We start from the raw sequence: 23,241 nt of genomic DNA on the forward strand, positions 1-23,241 counted from the left end.
TAAGTTCAAGTTTGTTGATATTTAATATAAAGATCGTATTGGTTGAATAACTACCGGGAACTAAAGTAAATCGACTTTAAACTGAGCTTGCCTTGCTTGCTCTTTTAATCATCCAGATCAATCAGGTCGCCCTCCATCTCGAAGTGACTGGGACTCTGACCTTGGCTCTGGTTCTGACTGTGACGCGGTTGCGTATCTCCGTGCACACAGGAGGCATGCATGGTCCTAGGAGTGTTAGCAGGCTCCAGATATTATACTGGTAACGTACTACTAGTAGTATGTCGGTGAACTTACTTGATCTGCGGCTCAACATCCATCAGCTTATGCTGATGGGAGCAATGATGAGCCTGGCTGGGGCCCTCTTCTCTGTGGTATGTTAGCTCTAGCCTTTACTGAATGCATAATAGACCCCTCGTATTAGATCACTGCTGAATAAAACTCACTCCGGCTGGCCCTGGCCGGGCATGGCAACTTTGGATAGGACGTTCGTGATGTGTTCTTCTCTGTTGCAGTTGACACTGAGAGGGATCTAGATTTCTGGTTTGATGTATATGAATAAGAATATGAAGTATATGAATACCGGATCTCCCCTTTTTTTTGTTTTATGATTTTTGTAGAGCGAGAGATCGAGGGTTGTGGTGGTTCCCCCGGTGGTTACTTATACTTTGCGGGTGCTTCTCCGCCACCGCCACGGTGATGTTGAGGATACATCATGTGCCAGTGTTCTTTGCCATTTGAATAGAGTATGGAATATGCCCAGGGGGGAGTACTAGTTCTGACCTTACAGTATCAATACTGGTACCAATAGAATAGAATAATGATGCTCCCCAAGTGTACTACTGCAGAACTGTCTGAGTCATCCTCTTCTACTTATAGTACTAGTATACTACTAGCCCTATACCATGCCTTCTACTACTACTAGTATGCTATACTATCTATACTATACTACCTTATACTATACTGTGTTATGCTGTCTATGCTATGCTATGCATGCTGTATAGTTATGTCATGTTTATGCCAGTGTTATCCCTCAAACTCAAGGCAGGTACGAACCCTCCCTCCCTCGTGCCTGCCTTTCTACCACCTTCATGTCATGTGCCTCCTCCTCCTCTTCTGGTTGGTCTCTTCTTTCTCTTCCTTTTCTCTTCTTCTTCTTCGTCCTCCTTCACTTCTTCTGTTTACTCACATGTCTGACTATACTCTTCTCCTCCTCTCCTCCTCACCACCTCTCTCTCTCCATCCATCCATCTCTTCCCATTCCCATTCCCATTCCCATTTCTCTCATCCAACATGCAGACCGTTCTCTCCGAACCCGATATCTCTCAGGCCTCTCCTCCTTTCGACCCCGACGAACATCGTCGTCTGGCCTTTGAGCGCATCGAAAATGCTCGGTCCGGCTGGCATCATTTACGCGCCGTCGTGGTCGCCGGCGTGGGTTTCTTCACCGATGCCTACGATATCTTCGCCATTAACCTCTGCGTGAGCATGCTCGGCGTGGTCTACTGGCAGGATGCAAAGCACAATCCCGGTAAACTTCCAACCAACTCCGACACAGCCCTCAAAGTCTCGACTTCCGGTGGCACCGTCATCGGTCAGTTGCTCTTTGGCTATCTTGCCGATCGTTATGGCCGCAAGCGCATGTACGGCATCGAGTTGATGATCATCATCTTTGCGACTCTGGCCCAGTCCCTTTCGGCTGCCTCCCCAGCTGTCTCCATCACCGGAGTTCTCATCTTCTGGCGAGTCATCATGGGCATTGGAATTGGGGGAGACTACCCTCTTTCCTCCATCATTACGTCCGAGTAAGTTGATTTCCATTTGTCTTCCCATTTCTCATTCCCACTGACGGTGCAGATTCGCCAATACCAAATGGCGTGGCGCCATGATGGGTTCTGTCTTCGCCATGCAGGGCATCGGCCAGTTCGCCGCGGCTATCATTGCCCTCATTGTGACCGCCGGCTTTCAGAAGTCCCTAGAATCCGCCAAGGACGTCGCACACTGCTCGGGGGTCTGTCTACTCGCCGTCGACAAGATGTGGCGTACCATCATTGGCATGGGAGCAGTTCCCGGATTGATCGCTCTGTACTTCCGACTCACTATCCCCGAATCTCCTCGTTACACGCTGGAGGTTTCGCGTGACCCTGTCAAGGCAGAAGCCGATATTCAGGCCTATATCAAGGGCTTCCGTGAGGGTAACCCGGATGAGATGCAGCGTATCCAAGTCCAGAGCAACGACCGCATTGAGGCTATCACAAAGGCGAGCTGGAAGGACTTTGCACTCCATTACTGGAACTGGAAGAATGGCCGGACTCTCCTGGGGACTGCTGGTTCCTGGTTTTTCCTGGATGTCGGTACGTTACACTCACCCTTCATGTGACACTACTTCCTGGCTGTTACTTCTGCTTCTGCTTACCAGGAATATGCTAATCTCCCCTCTCGCAGCATTTTACGGTCTCGGCCTCAACAACTCGATCATCCTCGGCGCCATCGGCTGGACAGGCGGGAAGAACGTCTACCAAATCTTCTACCGAAACGCCGTCGGCAATCTGATCCTCATCTGCGCCGGCGCCATCCCAGGATACTGGGTAACCGTCGCAACCGTCGACACAATCGGACGCAAACCAATCCAAATCGGCGGCTTCGCAATTCTAACCATCCTCTTCACCGCCATCGCCTTCGGGTTCAAAAAACTGCGACATTCCCACAACGGCCTGCTGGGCCTCTACGTGATCGCGCAATTCTTCTTCAATTTCGGACCCAACGCGACCACTTTCATTGTTCCGGGCGAATGTTTCCCAACCAGATACCGTTCAACATCTCACGGGTTCAGTGCTGCGGCGGGAAAAGTTGGCGCTATTATTGCGCAGTGTGTGTTTGGGCCGCTCGTGCATCGCGGTGCGAAGAAGGACTCTTCTGATTCGCCGTGGTTGAATCATGTTATGCAGATCTTTGCGCTGTTTATGTTTTGCGGGATCTTTACTTCGTTGTTGATTCCTGAAACGAAGCGGAAGACGTTGGAGGAGTTGTCTGGGGAGATTCACCCTCTTTCACGACCTCAGGTCGCCGGTGTACAGGACGGTGCGAGGAATGAGGATGCGGAGAAGGGGAATGTGAATGTGAATTTCAATCTGAATACGGTAGATGGGAGTCGGGCTCAGAATGGAGATGAGAATGTTTTGACTCGAGTTGAGGCGGCGTGAGCTTTCTCTGCTCTTTCTCGCTTTCTTTGCTTTGGTTTGCTGTCATGAAATGGAATGGAGATGGAGGATGCCGAGAGGCGGCAAATAATGGATTTTCTTATGTGTTTCATTGCTTGATTTAATCGAGTTGAAAAGTTTGCGATTTCTCTATTATTATTATCTAACTATCTATGCTGTCTGTACTGGTACACCAGAGTAAGAGAGTCTGTGACTCTGTCAGACTCGGCTTTGATATCCAAATGGCCGGGGTTGCACCGATGATACCTGAGAGTGCTACTCTGGAGAATACTAGAATACAGTTAGTTAACTAGAATATTAGAATACTAGCATTATTCATATGACCCAGTCAATCTCTTCGTCACGAGTTCAAGTTAATCCATGGGCGAGGGATGACTCGACCTTGACACTTACATCCGGTACTGTAGATGTAGATATAGATGTAGATGTAGATGTAGATATTATTAATTGCATTCTAATAATCTTTTAGTCTATTATTCTTAGTCTACTATTCTTAGTCTACTATTCTTAGTCTACTATTCTTAGTCTACTATTCTTACTCTAATAATACTTCACTTGAATGACTCCTCATTCACTACTACCATTCACTATGGACTTGACCCAACTGGACTCACGATGGAGTTCCTCCCCTTCTCCTCCTTCTTCACCTTCACCTTCACCCACATCTACACGAACCACCACCACCACAACCACCCCCGACTCAATCTCAATGTCCGACCCCAAAGACAAAGAAGAACCTGAGCCACCACTGACTCAACCAACCCTAACAACGACCACCACAACCACCGCAAAAGATCTAACAACCGCCCTAAACCTAATATCAACCTCCATAGCCGAACAACGCCAAACAACCAGCCGCGCCCTAATCCACAGCACCCCCTTCCTCGCCACCGTGCTGGGCCTAATAATCCCACACGCCCTCGTCACAGAATTTTACCGACTAGACCGTGTCTCAGCTGCGTTCACGGGTCTCGCTATCATTGCCGCGGCGCTGAAGAGCGTGGAGTTGATTACGGCGGGGTATCTTGATGCGGCGGGTGATATGGGTGGGGGTGGTTATATGGGGGAAATGGAAATGGGGATGAGAAGGAACCCGAAGGCGAAGGCGAAGATGAAGATCAAGAAGTGAACATCATCTTCGTAAGCCGATGGAAAGACACGATCGTCGGAACGCTCGTATTGCGCGTCTATCCCGCACCACCATCAACGTCAACCAAGAAGATCCCCCTCATCCGCGCATGGACAGTTAAACAAGCATACCGCGGAAACGGCGTCGGTCGATCCCTTCTCCGTCTCGCCGTTACACACTGTCGATCGAACGGGTGGGCTGATCCGGCATTCGCGGTCGATCATGCGAATTGTTTGCGGGTTTTGCCGAGTTGGTTTTATGGGGGTTTGGTTCCTGGGGAGAGTGTTGCTAGGGAGGTTTTGGAGAGGGAGTTGGGTGAGGTGGGGGGTGTTGATGGAGACGAGCATTCGGAATGACTGGCATAGCAATAGCAAGGAATGATATGGATGGGATGAAATGAAATGGGATGTGTGGGTGGCTATTTGATTTGATGCTTTATGTGGAATAGAACTGGGTACAGGGAATCTATTAATATCAATATCAATATCTGTCTGACAAAATCATCCTGAATAGTCTTTAATGCAATTCAAGTTCAGGACCAAAGACAAGAGTCGGCGCAGACAAAAGCCCTCTTGTAACGAGTCGATCGACACTCCGTTTCACACGAGCACCATCAAATTGATCACCGCCCCCTTTGAGAACTTCCCAAGCCACCCGGAGAGGGAAGTATGATGAAGCCGGGCCGAAAAGACCCATATCTTCTTTCAAGAGATAGTCCATACTCAGAGAAATATTTCTGGCGAGGACTGCTGCACAGTCTTCCGGTGACGATGGGGACGACGGAGACGGAGACGGCGATAGCGATATCGTTCCGGAGAGGGCGGTGATGAGAATAGTCATCTCTCGAAGAGTGATGATTTGGAAGGCCCACAGGTGCGTGAAGATATTTGCCATTGTCACGTTGGGGTAAGAGATGGGTCGATGGTCATCGTCATCGATGGCTTCGTGGGAGTGGTGGTGATATCGCCCATATGAGAAAGAGGAGGTAGTCAAAGTATACTCCCAATGATCCAGACGCGCAGAAAGATCTGCGAAAAGGGATAGTAGTACCTGCTGCTCAATCTCGGACTGGATGGTTGGTTGAGAGTCCACCGCAAGACCCAGACCATCCATTTGACAGAGTAAAGATGACAGATGAACAAACTCGTTGAAAAAGGCCTGCATAATAGAAGGTGCGATATCGGAAAATGGAATATCGTTCCAGGCCGGAAGGCTGAGGAAAGTTGGTTGACGAGTTTGAATGGCATGTATAATCTAGGAGAATTGAATTGACTGGGTCAGCAAGAGATTCAATTCATCGCGTTACTTGGGATGAGTGAATACCATTAATGGTCGGAATCCAACAAACAGTCTATGCAGAAGTCCCGTCCTACACGCTTCTGGCCCAGCGGAATGGAAGAATGCCCCCACGGCATTTAAATGGGCGTCAAGGGCGACACTCGCGTTTGGGATCATGACCTTTCATCGTTAACAAAGCCTCGGCAACTAATGAAATGCAGAATAGGCTGGGAATACACACCTCGACCAAGATAAGACACATAACAGCAGGAATGAGCTCCTGTGTCCTACCAACCCCATTCTCAAGCGTTTTTCGAAGAGACCGGATGGCGAGAAGATATGGCTCTGAAATACTTTGACGGGAGATACACACCGACGTCAAGACTGCCGCAACGAGGGCAGTTACTGCTTTTGAGAGAAGGGAGTTGGTATGTGCGAGACAGGGAAGCTCGTATAATACTTCAACCCAGGTACCGCAGATTCGTGGATGTTGGCGGCTGTGGCCAGTGGCGACAGCGACGGTGCTTGGGTTTCTCTCACTCTCGGGGAGATAGCTTTCCACGATGACAGTTAAGAGGTGGTGAATGGTTGGCGAGAATGATATTTCTTGTTGCAGGCTTGGAGTGAAGTGAGCTACCGGGGACTCCGGAATCACTTTGATTAAACGTGGAGAATTATCGCGGCGTTTTATTTGTACCGGGGCTGCAAGTTGTTCATGATGCTTTCCATTATTTGGATTTTGGTCGAAAGAGCCTGAGCCCTGCTGAATGAATGTCCAGCTTGTCGCATACCCATCACAGGTATACCCGGATAGCGAGCATTGACTACACCCCGGCAATTTTCCATCACACTATTGAAGCGTAGAGTCAGTATATGGTGGGTACGTTGGAGTTGCGGGTTCCGCTTCATACCCCCAATTTACGACGCCGACAGGTATTGCAGACGGTCCGTTTTTTGTGCTTCATTTCTGTTGTGGAGAAACTGCATCATGCACACTCACTGCGTGCATACTTGTGGCCTCCACGCCATTCTGCGTTGTGTCTGGTCTGAGAGAGGCGGTGTTCAATCCGAATGCCTGATGGCTGTGGCGTCATTTCAAACAATCCAGCTCGATGAATAATCCATTTCTTGGCGGAATATGCTCCCAATTGTGGTTAGCGCAGCTGCAATGACTACTCCACAGTTGAGAAGTTATGAGCTGATCCCGAGGTCACCAGGAGATGAGCGACCGATTCCTATTTAAACCTCGTTGAATCCAGGATTTATAACTCCGCATTTAACTTGAGAATAAAATTATCAATTGAGAACTTGAAAGAAAACCCAGGAACAATTCCACTTAACTCATCATGACCAACGTCCAATCCTTCCGCGACCTAATCGGTCTTCCCCCCTCCACAGCGTCTACCAAAGACTCAACCCTAATCATAATCGATGCTCAAAATGAATATGCAACCGGTCATCTCCAAGTCGAACTTGTCAACGAAACTCGCAAAGTAATCGCCGAGCTCCTATCCCTCTACCGAAGCACGGGCAACGGCAAAAACATCGTCCACGTCGTCCACGAAGTACCAGCCGGTGCACCAGTCTTCACGCCGGGGACACCTCTAGCAGAAGAGTTCAGCGAACTCACCCCTCAGTCAGGGGAGAAGGTCGTGACAAAGAATTTCCCCAATTCGTTCGCTCAGACCGATCTCGATGAGTATCTGAAGGGGTTGGGTGAAGTCGGAAAGAAGATCGTTCTTGTGGGGTATATGGCGCATGTTTGTGTTTCGACGACGGCGAGGGCTGGAGCTGAGAAGGGGTATGATGTTGTTGTTGCTCGTGATGCGGTTGGGGATCGTAATATTCCCGGCGTTAAGGCGAAGGATCTTGTGGATACTGCGTTGTTTGAATTGGCAGACGCTTTTGCGACCGTTTTGTCGGCGGCGGAGATTCGGGCTTAGGCTCGGTGTATTGGGGGATATTCTTTTCCATCAATTTAGCTTTGAGCTTTTACGAAATGGATTATGTCGGGGTAAATCAGGTGAATGATGTAATGAGCCAGAACTGAATTCGTCAGGACTGTAATTGATTTGGATCTTCGTTATATATGTGTTACAAATTGAAGAATTTTAAGTATGCAGAGATAAAATAAGAGTTCTTTGAGAGAAACACCTTGAAAACTAATGCAGAATACCATACCAAATGCTATGCGAGTTTCTATGCGCTAACAATGCAAGGACGAATTTCGTATGTTACCTTCTGACACTTGGATAATACGTCTCACAGCTCTACCTTCTCGACAAACAGGACAACTGTTTGTCTCAAGTAACCAACGCCTAATGCAGGAACTATGAAAGAGGTGATTGCAGGAGAGCGCAATTGCCTCTTTACCCAGCAGGAAATCATCAAGACAAATCGAACAGCAAGAATTGGAGGATTGCTGCAGCTCTACCAACATTTCTTCGTCAATCATCTTTGCTGGTAGAGCCCAAATCAGTGAAATGGGAGCTGGGGGCCGACGGAAAGACTCGGAGTCGAAATGAACGTGGAAGCCAAGTACCTCAGGCGAGATGTAAGGAGTCATGCTTATTTCGCTCGGATGAACGTGGAAGTCAAGTACTCCTGCAGGCGAGATATAAGGTGTCATTTGTATTCCGATCGCATGTGTTTCATTATTGATTTCCATCTGGTCATGGTTATGCGCTTGAGCATTCTGGCTCTCTCCAGAGCTTGAATGTCTGCGACGGCGACGGCGAAGGAGACGGGGGTGAGCAGATAGATACCCTGTTATAAAACCCGGCATGCCGGCGATAATCTCTTCAAGTAAATGATGAAGCCCTCCGTGGCTAGAATCTGAGCTTGCCGATTCGGAGAGGGTCACGGTCGGTTCGACGCCCAAATCGTCTTCCATTGTCTAGGCTATATAGTGAAGTCCGATAATTGTATATCGATGGTGGCTATGCTGACTTAGTGAGAACTATATCGAAGAAGAAATCTAAGGGTCAGTTACCTGATAGAGGAGTGTGCCCAGGTGTGAGTGTGCCCAGAAAGATCCTACCAGGATAGTTAGGGCATACTGTTTATATGCGTGACATCCATTCAAGTTGTATGAAGATACTCGGTTTATTTCGACTAAATTCAGAGTACATGACAAAGTCCTTCAGCTGAATGAATTCTTTCATGACATGGACTCATAAGCCTGGACAAAGAGCTGAAACACAATGGAGTCCATTGTCTGTATATCGGGACTTTGTTGGCGAGAATCCTTCACCGAAAGAAATACTACAAGGAATGTGTCACGTTAATATCCGACTTGGAAAAGATTGTTACAGCTATGGATGCAAATATAACTATCACTTTTTTCCTGGTTGATCCTTTCACGTTAACAGTGAGGTAGCTAGCTGGCGTTGATATTCATGGACCTCGGCAGTGGCGCGTCATGAGCGACAAAGGATGGAGCCCCAATATTATTGTAGAAAAAGTAGTACATAGGGGAGTTCCCAATGTAAAGGTCCAATGTTAATTCCATATGTTGCTCACCTTACATGCATCCATCTTGATATTTTCTAGCACCCTGTTTAGACCGGCTGTTTCACCCGACTCGGCGGGATTACCAGATCGGGCGGGCCGAGAACGACATCGGACATTCGGATCCCAGCTAACTACGGAGTAGTGCATTAAACGCGAATACACAAGCTGAACCAAGCGAGACTCGGAACGAAATGTGCAGGTGGTTCCGCGAGTCATACGGTCCGGCAGAAAGCATGCCACGCTGCAAGCCCCCGATCAAACGCCGATGAGCAACCGAGCAAGGTCCAGTCTTGCGATTGACCCCCAAGTAACGATGAGAATAGCCTCTCTCTCACTTTAGCCATCAACTTGTTACCCTGTGTCAAGCCGATTGCGCCCGTGTCATGTCAGCCGTATCCCAAATTGCCGATGGCACTTCCGGTCCTACCTCTGCCCGAAGCCGATTCGCGTGGCGGCGGGAGAGGCTTGCGAAGGCTGGGCGACGGGGCGAAATAGGCTAAATGGGCAGGATTCAGCCGGGCGAAATAGGTGTAGCGTGTGGGGATTGCCAGGCGGGAATTGAAATTGAAACAAATCACAACGGAGCGGGATCGGGAGGCGTCGTATAATGCTTCCTGTAAAGCTATTGGAAGTGCTTTGTTGTCGTATTTTATTTCGATATTCTGGAATGTAGACCAAAGGCTGCTTCTTTGGACTCTTCTCTCCGATTGAAGTTAGTATTTCTAAGTTCTCTCCACGCGGGGTTCCCCAGGGATGAGTCTCCATCAAGTGGGACGTGTGGAGAACGCGCCAATGAAAGCAATAGGGAACCCCCTCCCAGGACCAGCTAGCAATCCCAATGCTGAGCGGGCGTGGCCGATGATGCCATTACGGCATTCGGTTGCCGAAAAGGGGGTATTTTGTGAATTTCATGGCTATATCGACGTTGAGGATGGTGCTGGAGATATTGTCATCTGTGAAATAATAGCTGAAACACAAAAGGGTTGATTACCTTGCTGATTCACGACTCATTCAGTCTCGATGTCTTGCAAAGCACGGAACATCTATCGTAGCATTCTGTATTTATCCAAGGTTCACAGATGGGCTGTCCGGATAAATTCCACTACTGCACCGCCGATCCACAAGCAACGCCAACGCCAGCGCCCAGCCGCAGCCACTGACAGTATCCCCACGTCTTGCACACTCCGCAACCGACCCGGGCACTTCCATATCTCCTCCCCGGAACACGCGGCGTGTCGGCTCGCGGTGGGGTCGCAAGAGGAAGCTTGGTCTGGAAGAGGGATTCTGGCCCCCATGGGGATAAATTCCCGGGGGAATTACCCAGAGAAGAACCGACAGTTGAATAAATGCATTGCTGATCCCCGAGCTCGTGAGTAAAGAGGTTTTGACATTACCTCGACAGTTTCTCACTCTTTTGACTTGTATCTTTGTTCACGATCCATTGACCATGGCACCTCCCATCGCTGGAGAGTCGGCCGTTTCGGCCAAGCGAGCTGAGCTCGCTGGCAAAGGAGGAATCTTGGGACTTCTCAGTAATAAGAAGACATCGGCGATCGGACTATTCGCGTCGCTTGGTGGACTGGTGTACGGATACAACCAGGGCATGTTCGCCCAAGTTCTGACAATGAACTCGTTCGTCGAGGCCACAGATTCATATGCCAAGGGCACTGGTATTGAGCAGGGTATCTTGACATCGATTCTGGAGCTTGGTGCATGGGTTGGAACCTTGTTCAACGGATATCTCGCTGATGCGGTTGGTCGCCGGCTAACTGTATTGATCGCGGTCGTGGTATTTTGTGTTGGCGTGATCGTGCAAGCCTGCACGGAGAACAAGGACTTTGTGTTTGCTGGACGCTTTGTAACAGGTCTGGGTGTTGGTAGTTTGAGTATGGTTGTGCCGTTGTACAATGCAGAGCTGGTAAGTCGCCATTGGAAGTGAAGCAAACCGAACCAAATAAAATGTTTGCAATGTTTACTGAAAGTGTTCCTAGGCCCCACCGGAGATTCGTGGATCTCTTGTCGCGGTTCAACAGCTTGCTATTACCTTTGGTATCATGGTTAGCTTCTGGGTAAGTTTCCGCTATCTGTTCCTCGCCTGAAGAGTAATACTCATCATCCACGCGATTAGATCGGATATGGCACCAACTACATCGGCGGAACTGGCGCCACCCAATCCGATGCAGCCTGGCTCGTCCCAGTTTGCATCCAGCTCTTACCTGCGATTACTTTGGCGGCTGGTATGATGTTGTTCATGCCACAGTCACCACGCCATCTGATGAACACCGGGCGCGAGGAGGAATGTCTACAGACCCTTGCCCGACTGCGTGGCGCCTCAGCCGACGATATACTCGTGCGCATCGAATTTCTCGAAATCAAGAGTCTTCATATGTTTGAGAAGGAGGTTGCGGCCGAGAAATATCCCCAGTGGCTGGATGGCTCGTTCACCAGTCGCTTCAGGATGGGATTAGCCGATTACGCATCGCTCATCACAAATCCTTCTCTTTTCAAACGTACAACTGTTGCGGTATGGAAAATTTTTTCTTGTCTATTGGAGTATAAAGCTGACTATTTAGTGCCTTATCATGGTATTCCAGCAGTGGAATGGAATTAACGCCATCAATTACTACGCGCAAGTTCATTCTACACCCCCTTGGATTCATTTTCACTAACCTCACATCTAGGCCTTTCATCTTCGACAACATGGAACTACCCGGAAACACAACCTCCTTGCTGGCTACCGGCGTTGTCGGTATCGTCGAGTTCATCTTCACCATCCCTGCTGTGCTGTGGGTCGATCAAATCGGTCGTAAGAAGATTTTGATCACCGGTGCGATCGGAATGGCCGTCTGCCATTTCATCGTTGCAGGAATCATTGGCGCATACCAGGGTGAATTTGGCGAAAACAGGGCGGCTGGATGGACGGCGATTGTGTTCATTTGGATTTTCGTCATCAACTTTGCCTACTCTTGGGGTTTGTGTTGCCCACCAAATCCTGTTTTGTCATAATCAAGCTAACCTTCTCAGGACCTGTCGCATGGATCGTCACTTCAGAGGTATTCCCCCTAAGCATGCGGGCCAAGGGTGTTAGTCTGGGTGGCAGCAGCAATTGGGTGAGTATCCCAGTTTTGCACACTCGGAAACGCCGGATCATCTAACATCGTCATAGTTGAACAACTTCGCTGTCGCGACCGCTACTTCTCCCTTTATCAAAGTTTCTACACTAGGAACTTTCATCTTCTTCGGCTGTGTAACCACTGTTGGTGTTTTCTACGTCTACTTCTTTGTTCCCGAGACAAAGGGGTCGTACATTGGAGGAGATGGACGAGCTCTTTGGTTCGACAGGGATGGCCGCCGCTGACGCAGATCGAAAGCATCGCATTGAGAGTGAAGTTGGTCTGCTGGCTCTGGTTGGAATGGAAAGTCCGGAAATCGAGAAGCATGTCGAGACAACTGCCGGCAGTGAGGAGTTTGTCGAGACAAAGAATTAAGCAAACTTTGCGGTCATTGTGCAACGAGTTTGCAGGTTGAAATCCTTGAATCGGCAAGGAGTCGACGAGATACCCATGCCTTATGTAGGCTAATATACACTACTGCCTATGCCGAGTGGCCTCATACATCGAATACATCAATTCCCGATGATAAGCGGTTGGTAGTCGCGCTGTTGCGATGCCGATCGGCGAATTCTGCTCTCCTTATTATTTCTCCACTGGGGCTCCCCATGTAGCTTACAACTATATTCCAGGTGCAGGGAACTGATCACATCGAATTATGACGGATCACTCGCTGCTCCGTACTCCGTACTTTTACGCTATTAGAATTTTGCCATGCTTCTGTGGCCTGTATTGGGCATTAACTGGGGAATCATCAGTTCGTAAAGCATAATAATCTGGTTTTCAACAAATAGAAAACATCGACCGATCTCACATGGACCCTTTCAGCCCTAGTGTGCCTTAAATATAGCAGAAAAGTGGAGGTGATCCCCACAAGGCGGCGCCTGGTTGGGTTGCGTCTGACACATTCCTTGTCGTGTCTCACCCCCGTTTCTTGGCTTGATTTGCTTTATATTGCAGCCTTCCGTTTTTCTTTTTATGCGCACTCCACTTCATTCAGCTTTTTAGTCAACTTCGATTCTCTCTTCAGCATCTATCTCAATCAACTCACACCTCCACACCCACATTTCCCACATTTACTCACCTACCGGCAAGATGACCACCACCACCACTACCACCGCTGCCTCCACTTCCTCCACTTGCATCGCCTCCTGGCAAATCCCCTCCAACGATGTCGCCTGTGCCGGTCCCATCACCGGAAACATGACCGATGTTTTCGACTCCTGCTGCAAGGGTAACAGCCCTGTCAAGTACAATGATGGCTGCAACATCTACTGCCTTGCCCAGGGCCAAACAAAGAAAGAGCTGTCTGACTGCTTGACCGACAAGAGCAAAAAGGATGGCAGTATCTTCTGCGGTCAAGGAAAGGACAACTCCACTGCTACTGCATCGGCCACAACCACCAGGGAAACTGGTAGCGACGCTACAGGCACCTCTACCACCACTGGAAAGGGTAGCTCGACCTCCACCGGCGCTGCGATCATCAGCCAGCCTATCTCCAAGACCGGTCTTGGCCTCGTCGCCATGCTCTTCTGCTCCGCCGTCGCCGGTGTTATCGCCTAAGCGATCACCCTTCGTATTCGAACAAACAGAGACACTGCGATATGGATACTACTGTGATTATGACCACCGGAGGACCGCAGGGACGGAAAACGGTAATTGATGAACTGGGGGGAAAACAAACAAACACGAAGCACGGATATCGATATGTGCTTGATCTACTTTTACTCCTTCGTCAGGAGCTTTGTTTCTCTGTACCACTAGCGATAGCGTTGACAAAATTTAATCTTTAATTTTCAGCATTCCCTCTGCTACGATTTTTACATTCCTTCATAGGGCCGGGTCCACCATAGCTCGACGCGCGAATGACAGTCAATGAGATTCCCCGATCGTCGCTGGTGATCGTCGTGCCCGCGTTACAGTGACATGCAAGCTCCCCTGGCTCCTTTGGGTAAATTTCCGGATTCCTAGACATCCTAGTCATTTGGCGCTCTTGGGGTATTGAACCCCGCAAATCACTAAACTCTCATCGGGGTATTCTCCGGTCAAATTTAACCGAGGTCACCTATATAATTGAAGGGTTGTGAACAATTGTGTGGATATGAAGTAGTCTTATGAGGATCTAGCAAGATGCATCTCGTTTGGAGCTTTCAGGTCTTTCTAATCGGCCTGGCAAACAGTGCTGCCTTGAAACCACGGATCGACAATGGCTTGGCCAAAACACCACCCATGGGGTATGCCCAACCATATATGCGCTGATGTTCACGCCTAACACCAACAGGTGGAATACGTATAACCATTATGCATGCTCGCCCAACGAGGCAATCGTCAAATCTAACGCGAAGGCCTTAGTTGATCTTGGCCTCGACAACCTTGGGTATCGCTACGTGACGATAGACTGTGGCTGGACAATTCCCGACCGTGTAAATGGTTCCTTGACCTGGAATGAAACGAATTTCCCCAGTGGATTCCCCGCGATCGGGCAATACATTCATGACCTAGGACTTCTTTTCGGAGTCTATGAAGATGCGGGCATTCGTTCTTGTCAGACGGACATTGAACAGGCCGGGAGTTTGTGTACGCGCGACTGTGAATCTTTTTCTCCTGCAACGTGAGCTAAATTTCCTAGACCACGAGGCTCAAGATGCGGCACTGTTTACATCATGGAAAATTGATGCTTTGAAGTGTAAGCATTTCATCCAGAATTTGATGCATCATCAGCTCACCCTCTTCAGACGACAATTGCTTCTCTGATGAAGCAACCGGCTACCCCAACGTCAACTATGAACCCAGTACATCCCCGCAGCCTCGCTTTGCCAACATGACCAAGGCGCTGGCAGCACAAAACCGGGCGGTTTTGTTCCAAATTTGCGAATGGGGGATTGATTTCCCAGCACTGTGGGCGCCCGCTCTTGGTCATACATGGCGCATCGGCAACGACATTATTCCTGCCTGGCGCGCTATTTGGCGCACGCTCAATCAAGCGGTTCCCCAAACCTCCTTCGCGGGTCCGGGTCAATGGCCAGATCTCGATATGCTGGAGGTTGGGAATGATATTCTCACGATCCCGGAGGAGCAGACTCATCTCTCGCTATGGGCTATCTTGAAAAGTCCCCTCGTTATTGGAGGGGCCTTGAAAGACGACTTGACCTCAATCAACAAAGACTCTCTTGCCATCCTATCCAACAAGGATGTGATTGGATTCAACCAGGACTCTCTCGGAAAGAGTGCCGAATTGAAGCGACGTTGGTCTGAGGAGGGATATGAGGTTTGGAGCGGCCCTCTATCTAATGGGCGGACTGTGGCCGCATTAATCAACTGGGCAGATGAGACTCGAGAGCTGACACTGAATCTACCCGATATTGGTGTTCAATTTGCTGGTCGGGTCAAGGATATATGGGCAGGTAAGTCGGTACAAAACGTGAAAACGTCATATACTTCTACTGTTCAGCCCCATGGGGTAATGCTGCTGGAGCTTGATGATACGATCGCTGCCGGCTCATACAGCAGCAATGACTTTGCAAGTGTCAATGGGTAAGTTAAATGAGGGCAGCTGGTATGGATGTACTGCGCTGACAGTCGTTAGAAACACTTATACATTTGAGTCGATCTATGCAAATACCTCGAGCAGTAACCATGCCATTGTCGTCCAGTTTGCTAGCGCCACGAAGAAATCAAGCCTGAAAATTACAGATTCTTTGGAGCAAATTACGAAAACTGTTTCAGTGCCGGCCTCTCAAAAGTCCGTTTCCGCGAAACTCGCACTTTCTGCCGGAGGGGACAACAAACTCGTCATCGAATCTCCCAATACAATTAAGTCGATTGAAATCCAAACCCCGGCGGGAAAATATTATCCTTGCACGGAATTCTCGATTTCCGGCTCTGCCAAGATCGAGACTTGTGACTCGGGATTTTGCAAGCCCACTGGCTCCAAGCTGTCATACATCAACAGCTCGAACAAAGGATCCGCAAATGTCCAAGTCACACTACCGGCAAGTTCTAAGAACGAAACCATCTTGAAGTACATCGAGGTCGACTTCACAAATAATGACATAGCACTTTCAACATCTTGGGGGCTTGGTTCCAACTCGCGCAACATTACGATTTCCGTCAATGACGACAAGCCTGTGCGACTAGAAGTCCCCCTATCAGGAAAACACAGTGAGCTTTTCGGCCCCGGAAAGGGATGGTGGGACACGTCGACCTTGGGACTTTTGGTTGGCGGATGGAAGAGTGGCGACAACGTTGTGGTTGTGGGGAACGAAGCAGGCGATGATTCTTTTCAAAGCTATGGGGCAGACTTCGTGGGGTTGAAGGTTTTCGACTAGCTTCATTCGCCCCTGGAATACGAGTTGCTTGATTTGTGGGCCTCCATGTTCCTGAATTCCTACCAAATGAAGCTCTAGTATGGAGAATTATCAATTCAAAATTCCTTATTTGAAGATCCTAGCGTCTTTGACCCTGTTTCAAAACAGGGTAGCACTGGCTCAATTATTTAATCAATACAAATGCAAGCGGATGACAATGCCTGTCCAAAAGCGAAAAATACATAGCGCGTTAGCGTAGAAAAACGATGAAGAATCAAAATACCTCCTTAATCCCTGTCAACCAGTTACGGCCCATTAAACATGCGGTCCCCAAACCGTTTCCAAGAACTCTCGGACCGTCCTTGGCTTGAAACCCGGAAATTTGTCTCCGAGCCGGCCTTCAACAGGTAAATTAAACCCTTCCGCGAGATACAGCTGATAACCAAAAACGGCATAGGCGTGTTGTTCTTCAGGTTGGATGCCGCTTCCTTCAACAATCTTCATGGTCGGAACATCGCCATTGGCAACATCCTCGGGCTTCAACCAGGTAACATTGAATTTCTCGCCTTTGGTGGGAGTTAAAAACGCACACAATTCATTACAAAGGAACACACTTACCGCAAACTTCTTCCGCTTCCTTCAAAGCTTGACCAAGAGTAGTATCCTCGCCATTGCAAAAGCTGAACTCTGACCACTCGTCGAGCTCCAGTAATTTTGCAATCAAGGTCGCAGCGTCGTAGCTATAGATCAGAGTTATCCTAGCCGTCCCATCGCCAGGAATGCATGCTTCACGATTGTACACGTCAATGGCGATGGTGTTGGGGGTAATATTTGACCGTGCACTCGGAGCTCCCATAAAATCCATAAAAGCACCACAAACTGGTCGGGTATATTTCAAACTGCTATTCTTAAGAAGATTCGCAGCTGTTATAAACCAGTCAACCCCTGGATCTATATCTTTCCTCCTGGAATCGTGCGATTAGTGATACGATCAACTGGAGAGCATGGTTTGCTTGGAGAGTAGTACTCAGCACGTGTCATATAGCCAAACTCGCTGGTGACGAATCTTTGTACGGTGTGTGCCTGGTCGGCAGCCTTGATCAAATTGATTTGGGATTCAGAACAGTCGTCTCCCAGCATTCCGATGGTACAGATAACGGTCTGTACTTCATGCTCTTCCAGCTTTTGCACGAGTGCCGGGATGTCATCATAGTCTACTTGCACATATGGCACACCGCTGAGTGCCGATTCAACGTGTTCCTTCGTCGAACTGTCAATCAATGCGTCCTATTGAGGATGTGGGTCTTGACTAAACTTACACTTCGAGTCAACCCAATGACTGAGAATTTATTTTCATCTTGGATCTGTTCAACAATTGTTCTTCCAACGCGACCCGTCGCGCCAGCTACCGCAACTGTTAAACCCATGGTTAATGTGAGGTGATAAACCTGATCGGTCTTGATCTCCGAATCAAAGATCTGCGGGGCAGTTCAATAACACGTGAGTCGCTTAATCCCACCCAGGTGGGCTGTGTTGTGCATTACAACATCACCTCCAAATCGGGAAATAAATGGAGTCACTCAACTTTGAGCCCCATAGTTTCAGCCACCAACAGCTCGACAAGGTTTATCTTGCACATACGCCATTATACTAGTTCCGGCAAAAGGAGTTTAGGTACGGAGTATATTTCCATAAAATTGGCAGGTTTCTGGGATAGCTACTTCGACTTGTGCGCACGGAGTATACTTTCACGACGTCCGTATGACACCTCAACTGAACAATTTGTCTCCCTTTGGATTAAGGTTCGTTAGCGGAAAGCCCCACAAAGCAATATCAAAAAACAAGGAGATTGCGTGGAAACAAAATTCAAAACAGGCAAGGCTGGACAAATCAAAGATACATATGACAAACCCATTGTTCGGGCGTTTCTCTAGCGCTGCATAATCCGTCCTTCATAAATTCTCGCACACTTCTTAAGCCATGCAATAGTAATGTGGGGTCCATTGGATGTATGGATCCGCGCACTCACCACGCGTTCGTGACGAGATAAACACGAAAATCAGAGGTTCGTGGATGTCAATCTTTGATCCACTTGACCTTGAAAACGGTAAAACCTCAGTACTTCTGCCGTTATCATGGAATGGATAAAGCACGTGTATCTAAATTATCGGGCACGGTGACATACGTTGACCTCCTTTTTGAGTTGACAAGGCTCCGATGGCTCCGATGGGTGTTGCGTATATTATTGGCAATTATTGAATTTGGTAATTTTTGCTAGGTATCATACGTTAGAGATCACAGAGGGAGCCTTTAGAGCCAGTACTGCCATTACGGCCAATGCTTGGGTATATTGGTGTGAGATGCCTCTTTAGACTTGTGGGTACCACCGGACGTCAATGCCTGATATTGCGATTTGCAGTAGAGTGGGAATGGGGTGATCTGATGGGGTAATAATGAACGGCCTAGCAATGGTTCTGATGTTAAATGAACTGATATTTGTGCTTTTGTTATGATTTCGGAAAAATATCCAGCCTTCTTAAATGCCGAAAATTGGCATGGCTTTGCACTCTACAAAATAGAATGAAGCGCCCACACAGAACATTTTGTTGAATGAGATTTGAAAACAAAGGACCATTCATAAATTAAAATGGACCGGCCTGCCAGGCTTAGCCATTACCTATTCTGAACGGAGCCAACGTTAGTGCGCAATCAGCACATCGCCTGGAGACGGTTCCTCTTCAGTAAGATATCTCGATCTTGAAGGAATATTTCGTATGGCATTTTCGGGTTGCGCTTTTCGTCGTCCTCCCACAACTTGTAGTTGATCTCCTCCCAAATCTCATGTTGGCGAGTGGAGTTCGCGCTTGGCTTGATGTTTCGCTTAGTTCGAAGAAAGTTCAATTCATCTTCCAGTGGTAATACAAACTTGCGCATGAGATACGCAGCAATAGCAGTTAGAGAGCGTGATACACCTTTAGAACAGTGTACTAAGATTGCCTCTGGAGCCACATCAGACAGGTCGGCGTTCGCGGCGTGGTTCTCCTGGGTGGATAGGTGAGATATTTTGAAAAGAGCCGAAGACTGCATTTGCTCCATAAAATCGCAGATGTCATCGAGCAGGGCGAGAATGTCTTGGTCCGATGAATCCGCGCATGCCACCCACTTATGGCGATGCTTTGGAACTCCTGCCTCTCTGGTCGATGAGCTTCACTCGGGGTATTGCATGCGGGTTAGAGAGATGATTGTAGTGACATTATTTCTTTGCGGGAGTTCCATATCGTACGAGGCCTCGACGTTCCGAAGATAGAGGCCGGGGAGGATCTCTCACATCTTGGCTTCCTTCATGTTGCTGGTGGCGTGGCCGCAGAAGTCGACACACAGGGAGGCAGCAAAGGACCAGTGGGCACAGGGATGGAAAAGCTGATAGATTTGAGAATCGAAAAGTTGAGATATCGAGATATGAGTACTAGTGGGATGGCGGTGTTGATGGAGCAGATAAACCGATGAAGGGATAAATGATGTTGTTAATGAAGGAAAGAAAGCGATGAAGAGATGTTTATGTTGATGGAGGAGAGAAAGGTATGAAGAGATAATAGTCCACGAGTGTTGATGGGAGATGTTGATGTTGATGGAGGAGAGAACTTGGGAAAGAAACAAAGAAACTCGGATCTTTTTAAAACAGAAGGAAGGCGCGGGCAAGAGGATCTGGCCGCCTGAGGCGTCCCAGTACATTCAAGTTGTTATATGGTATATAACTAAATATTGGGACTATTATACTACTACTCAGACTGATCTGCTTATATTAACTAATGTGACAATCAACATGTGCTTAACAAAGGTGAGGGTAAGATCATTTCAATGAGGCTCCACACATCAGTCTGCGATACGTATGCAGAAAATATCGATTGATTTGGAGAACATACATCCAGAAGACGAAGAAAACATCCAAAGTCGTTATATACCTATCTGAATATGGCAAACACAATTTATGTGCACCAACAGCATGCATTGTTAACCCGGCATCTTCACCGGATGGATATTTGGATCATGACAAACAGACAATGCCAAAATGGGAAAAAATAGAAAAGCGAACGAAATCATGCAAATGTTCAGTTAGAGCTCTTGACGGCATTCTTCACCATGTTGGCGAAGTTGGGGGTTCCCAGTCCAGTGACTGGGTCCCATCCCTTAGTGGCATTCCAGCTGGCGTAAGGGACAGTAGGGCCACCGTTCTGCGGGCCACCGAAGCGACCGTTACCATCACAGCCGGTGCTTCCACCATTGGTGATGTCGTTCAAAACTGATGATGCGTCAGAGTAGAGCCAGGGGTTAAGGAAACCCATAGTGGACTGGCCGGCCTGAATACGAGCATCGTTGAGAAGGGCAATGATGCCAGCAAATGCAGGTGCTGAGGCAGAGGTACCGTCAACCCTGGTAAGCTGACCCTTCTCATAGATAGCATAATTCTGGCCCTGGGCGGAAACATCGGGGAATGCACGACCCTTCGCGTTGAAGAGTCCCGACCACTGGTTACCCAGGTTTTGCAGATATGAATCGACAGCATCTTCCTGATACTTGGGGCGCTCCCACAGGTCGGAGAAGCCTCCAGACGAAAAGTAAACAGCCTTCTCGGGGGATGTGTGGGTCGTGGCACCGACGGATGTCACCCAGGGACAGGCGGCAGGGAACTGAGGGGGGGAAGTGTGTGGCGTTCTTCCCATCATTAGTTTCGCAGGCCGCGCCCACTCCGGAGTCGCCCGAGGAGAAAATAATAGAGACACCACGGCTGCCGAGCTGGGCGTACAGATTGCAAACCGAGCGGGCGTACTTCTCAGGAACACTCTGGTGGATAATTAGCCTGGGCGACGTTAAGAAATTTTGGATTCAGTGGTAATATTACCTGCTCGTCCTCTCCATATGAGGTGGAGATGACCTGTGGCAGCTCGTCATTGCTCATCTTCACAACGTTCTGAAGGAAGTCAAGGTATGGCTCGTTGTTATTATTGTTGATATCAGGTTGGTCAAGGTCGGGCACAAGGGATCCGCGGCCACCAGTGCTGAATTCAGTGACAGGGACCGGAGAGCTAAGACCGACAATAGTCTGCAAGTCCAAGTTGGCCTCGCTGCTGTCAGTTTGAGAATTCTGGTCATTGCCACCACCATGGAATTCGATCACAGTGAAGTTGTCGCCATTGGCATATGGAGCAAGGTTCTTTTCAAACAGAGCAAGATCTTCGTAGCGAGCATATTGTTCCAAATAGCTGGCGAAAGCGACCTTGTTTCCGTTGTCGTTCTGAGGCTTATAATCACCGACGTTGTAGATGCTTTTCAGACACTCTGGGGTAATTGCAGTGTCACAGCTAGCGGAGGGAGAGAGGGCTGCCTGCCTGAAAGCCTCATCAGCAGCCTTTGCCTTGCTGTGGATAGTGGCACGGTTCGGCTTCAGCTGACCAAAACGAGTTGTAGGCGATACAACATTGACGTGGGGAACGACAGCCTTTGGAAGAGAGTATTCGAGAGTGCGCAGACGCTCAACGTGCTTGTGACGGTTGACGTAATATTGGAAGTTTGCGTGCAATAGATCATTGGCCTTCTCAACAGTGGTGTGGACCGTCAACCAGTCGGCGTCACGCTGAACATCCTTGACACCAGCGCTTTCGAGCCAATTCTGAACACTGTGCAGGGAGTCGTCGCTAGGCTGGAGCATGCGTTTCATCTCATCGTGCGATTGAAAATGTTTGCCGTAATCTCGGTGGCCGGGTGTTGACATGTCTAGTAGAGCATTCTCAAATTCGTGGAGGCCTTCTTGGGTCAAGCCAAAATTAAGTTTAATGGGTTGGTTCGCAGACGGTGTGCGACTGTAGCGCCATCCTACGAAGTAAAGTATAATTAGCCTCGGCTTTGTTCACAAAGGTATTATCCAGAAAAGGGGACATACCGTCAGGAATACCAGGTAGACTCTCGAAAACATCTGCCGCAGCTGTGGATGCGAGCAGCGAGATGACCGCCAGCGACAAGCTGCCGCCGTTTAAAAGTGAGGCAAGCATAGCGAAAAGGACCGTATAGCACCGACAAACAACACGATTCCACCCCTAATGCAGATGCCAAAGTATAAATAAGGCAATGGGTCTGGAATGGACGAGACAAGGGGAGGAGGGGACGTGAAGGTTTTATTTATTATGGTTGCATTGGAAGGGAGAAAGAGCGATGCAAAGAATGCGGAAGAGTGGCGCAAAAGACAACCCCATTCTAGCAAGCTAACAAGCTAACAATCGACACTATCGGGCTCTTCGCCAGTCTCTTGGCCTTGCTTGAAGGGTTCCACTACTTCTCAGTGGACCCAGAAAGCCGGAGGTCCGTCGGCAGCAATCCAGGAACCAGCCAATATCCAATGGATTAGCTGTGCGGTTCTGCAAGATGCCGTGAGGTCGCATGTTCGCACGATTGACCTTCCCGCGTGCTGCCGCACTCGCGAAATGACGATGGAAGATAGCCAGTGATGTGACTGGTATCCTCCCCTTTACCCAGGCAACATACGACCCTGAGCGCGACGCGACCGACGCCACTCCGCTCCGATCTGCAGGGGAGAGACCCACTTCTTTGAGACGCCGATAAAGTGAGGGGTACGGAGAGATGAATGCCGGGGCTGGGGGTTTTTTTTTCTTGAGATCCGTTGGGGTCAGAGA

At 48.8% G+C, this 23,241-nt stretch overlaps 12 protein-coding genes across 12 annotated transcripts; 6 read left to right on the top strand and 6 right to left on the bottom strand.

Annotated features, from left to right (window-relative positions):
* Positions 1-104: 104 nt before the first annotated feature.
* N7509_012823 (uncharacterized protein) lies at positions 105-466 on the bottom strand (the record flags this gene model as incomplete). The annotated part of the gene is made up of 3 exons (XM_056637460.1): positions 105-225; positions 295-366; positions 444-466. 3 exons carry the CDS (start codon positions 464-466, stop codon positions 105-107), a joined length of 216 nt encoding a protein of 71 aa, XP_056480967.1.
* Positions 467-1,290: 824 nt separating this feature from the next.
* On the top strand, positions 1,291-3,200 carry phoD (phosphate:H+ symporter; the record flags this gene model as incomplete). Its single annotated transcript, XM_056637461.1, has 3 exons — positions 1,291-1,802; positions 1,855-2,351; positions 2,443-3,200. 3 exons carry the CDS (start codon positions 1,291-1,293, stop codon positions 3,198-3,200), a joined length of 1,767 nt encoding a protein of 588 aa, XP_056480968.1.
* A 727-nt stretch (positions 3,201-3,927) lies between these two features.
* N7509_012825 (GNAT family N-acetyltransferase) lies at positions 3,928-4,703 on the top strand (the record flags this gene model as incomplete). Its single annotated transcript, XM_056637462.1, has 2 exons — positions 3,928-4,264; positions 4,375-4,703. The coding sequence occupies 2 exons, from the start codon at positions 3,928-3,930 to the stop codon at positions 4,701-4,703; spliced, it is 666 nt and encodes a 221-aa protein (XP_056480969.1).
* A 160-nt stretch (positions 4,704-4,863) lies between these two features.
* Positions 4,864-6,590, bottom strand: N7509_012826 (uncharacterized protein; the record flags this gene model as incomplete). Its single annotated transcript, XM_056637463.1, has 4 exons — positions 4,864-5,601; positions 5,671-5,805; positions 5,867-6,475; positions 6,537-6,590. 4 exons carry the CDS (start codon positions 6,588-6,590, stop codon positions 4,864-4,866), a joined length of 1,536 nt encoding a protein of 511 aa, XP_056480970.1.
* Positions 6,591-6,971: 381 nt separating this feature from the next.
* Positions 6,972-7,568, top strand: N7509_012827 (putative isochorismatase family hydrolase; the record flags this gene model as incomplete). The annotated part of the gene is made up of 1 exon (XM_056637464.1): positions 6,972-7,568. The coding sequence occupies one exon, from the start codon at positions 6,972-6,974 to the stop codon at positions 7,566-7,568; it is 597 nt and encodes a 198-aa protein (XP_056480971.1).
* A 319-nt stretch (positions 7,569-7,887) lies between these two features.
* On the bottom strand, positions 7,888-8,518 carry N7509_012828 (uncharacterized protein; the record flags this gene model as incomplete). Its single annotated transcript, XM_056637465.1, has 2 exons — positions 7,888-7,955; positions 7,999-8,518. The coding sequence occupies 2 exons, from the start codon at positions 8,516-8,518 to the stop codon at positions 7,888-7,890; spliced, it is 588 nt and encodes a 195-aa protein (XP_056480972.1).
* A 2,067-nt stretch (positions 8,519-10,585) lies between these two features.
* On the top strand, positions 10,586-12,626 carry N7509_012829 (uncharacterized protein; the record flags this gene model as incomplete). The annotated part of the gene is made up of 8 exons (XM_056637466.1): positions 10,586-11,056; positions 11,130-11,207; positions 11,267-11,662; positions 11,712-11,767; positions 11,820-12,109; positions 12,163-12,248; positions 12,305-12,421; positions 12,510-12,626. 8 exons carry the CDS (start codon positions 10,586-10,588, stop codon positions 12,624-12,626), a joined length of 1,611 nt encoding a protein of 536 aa, XP_056480973.1.
* Positions 12,627-13,343: 717 nt separating this feature from the next.
* Positions 13,344-13,811, top strand: N7509_012830 (uncharacterized protein; the record flags this gene model as incomplete). The annotated part of the gene is made up of 1 exon (XM_056637467.1): positions 13,344-13,811. The coding sequence occupies one exon, from the start codon at positions 13,344-13,346 to the stop codon at positions 13,809-13,811; it is 468 nt and encodes a 155-aa protein (XP_056480974.1).
* A 567-nt stretch (positions 13,812-14,378) lies between these two features.
* Positions 14,379-16,576, top strand: N7509_012831 (uncharacterized protein; the record flags this gene model as incomplete). The annotated part of the gene is made up of 5 exons (XM_056637468.1): positions 14,379-14,482; positions 14,530-14,825; positions 14,878-14,934; positions 14,984-15,782; positions 15,835-16,576. The coding sequence occupies 5 exons, from the start codon at positions 14,379-14,381 to the stop codon at positions 16,574-16,576; spliced, it is 1,998 nt and encodes a 665-aa protein (XP_056480975.1).
* A 294-nt stretch (positions 16,577-16,870) lies between these two features.
* Positions 16,871-17,982, bottom strand: N7509_012832 (uncharacterized protein; the record flags this gene model as incomplete). The annotated part of the gene is made up of 4 exons (XM_056637469.1): positions 16,871-17,121; positions 17,174-17,520; positions 17,583-17,842; positions 17,875-17,982. The coding sequence occupies 4 exons, from the start codon at positions 17,980-17,982 to the stop codon at positions 16,871-16,873; spliced, it is 966 nt and encodes a 321-aa protein (XP_056480976.1).
* A 1,282-nt stretch (positions 17,983-19,264) lies between these two features.
* N7509_012833 (dual specificity protein phosphatase family protein) lies at positions 19,265-19,642 on the bottom strand (the record flags this gene model as incomplete). The annotated part of the gene is made up of 1 exon (XM_056637470.1): positions 19,265-19,642. One exon carries the CDS (start codon positions 19,640-19,642, stop codon positions 19,265-19,267), a length of 378 nt encoding a protein of 125 aa, XP_056480977.1.
* A 1,022-nt stretch (positions 19,643-20,664) lies between these two features.
* Positions 20,665-22,602, bottom strand: N7509_012834 (S53 family peptidase; the record flags this gene model as incomplete). Its single annotated transcript, XM_056637471.1, has 4 exons — positions 20,665-21,243; positions 21,302-21,397; positions 21,456-22,426; positions 22,494-22,602. 4 exons carry the CDS (start codon positions 22,600-22,602, stop codon positions 20,665-20,667), a joined length of 1,755 nt encoding a protein of 584 aa, XP_056480978.1.
* Between the last annotated feature and the right edge of the window lie 639 nt (positions 22,603-23,241).

Source organism: Penicillium cosmopolitanum (genome assembly GCF_028827165.1).
Source record: "Penicillium cosmopolitanum strain IBT 29677 chromosome Unknown utg000012l:1.0-3308103.0:1.0-3310761.0, whole genome shotgun sequence".
NCBI lineage: Eukaryota > Fungi > Ascomycota > Eurotiomycetes > Eurotiales > Aspergillaceae > Penicillium > Penicillium cosmopolitanum.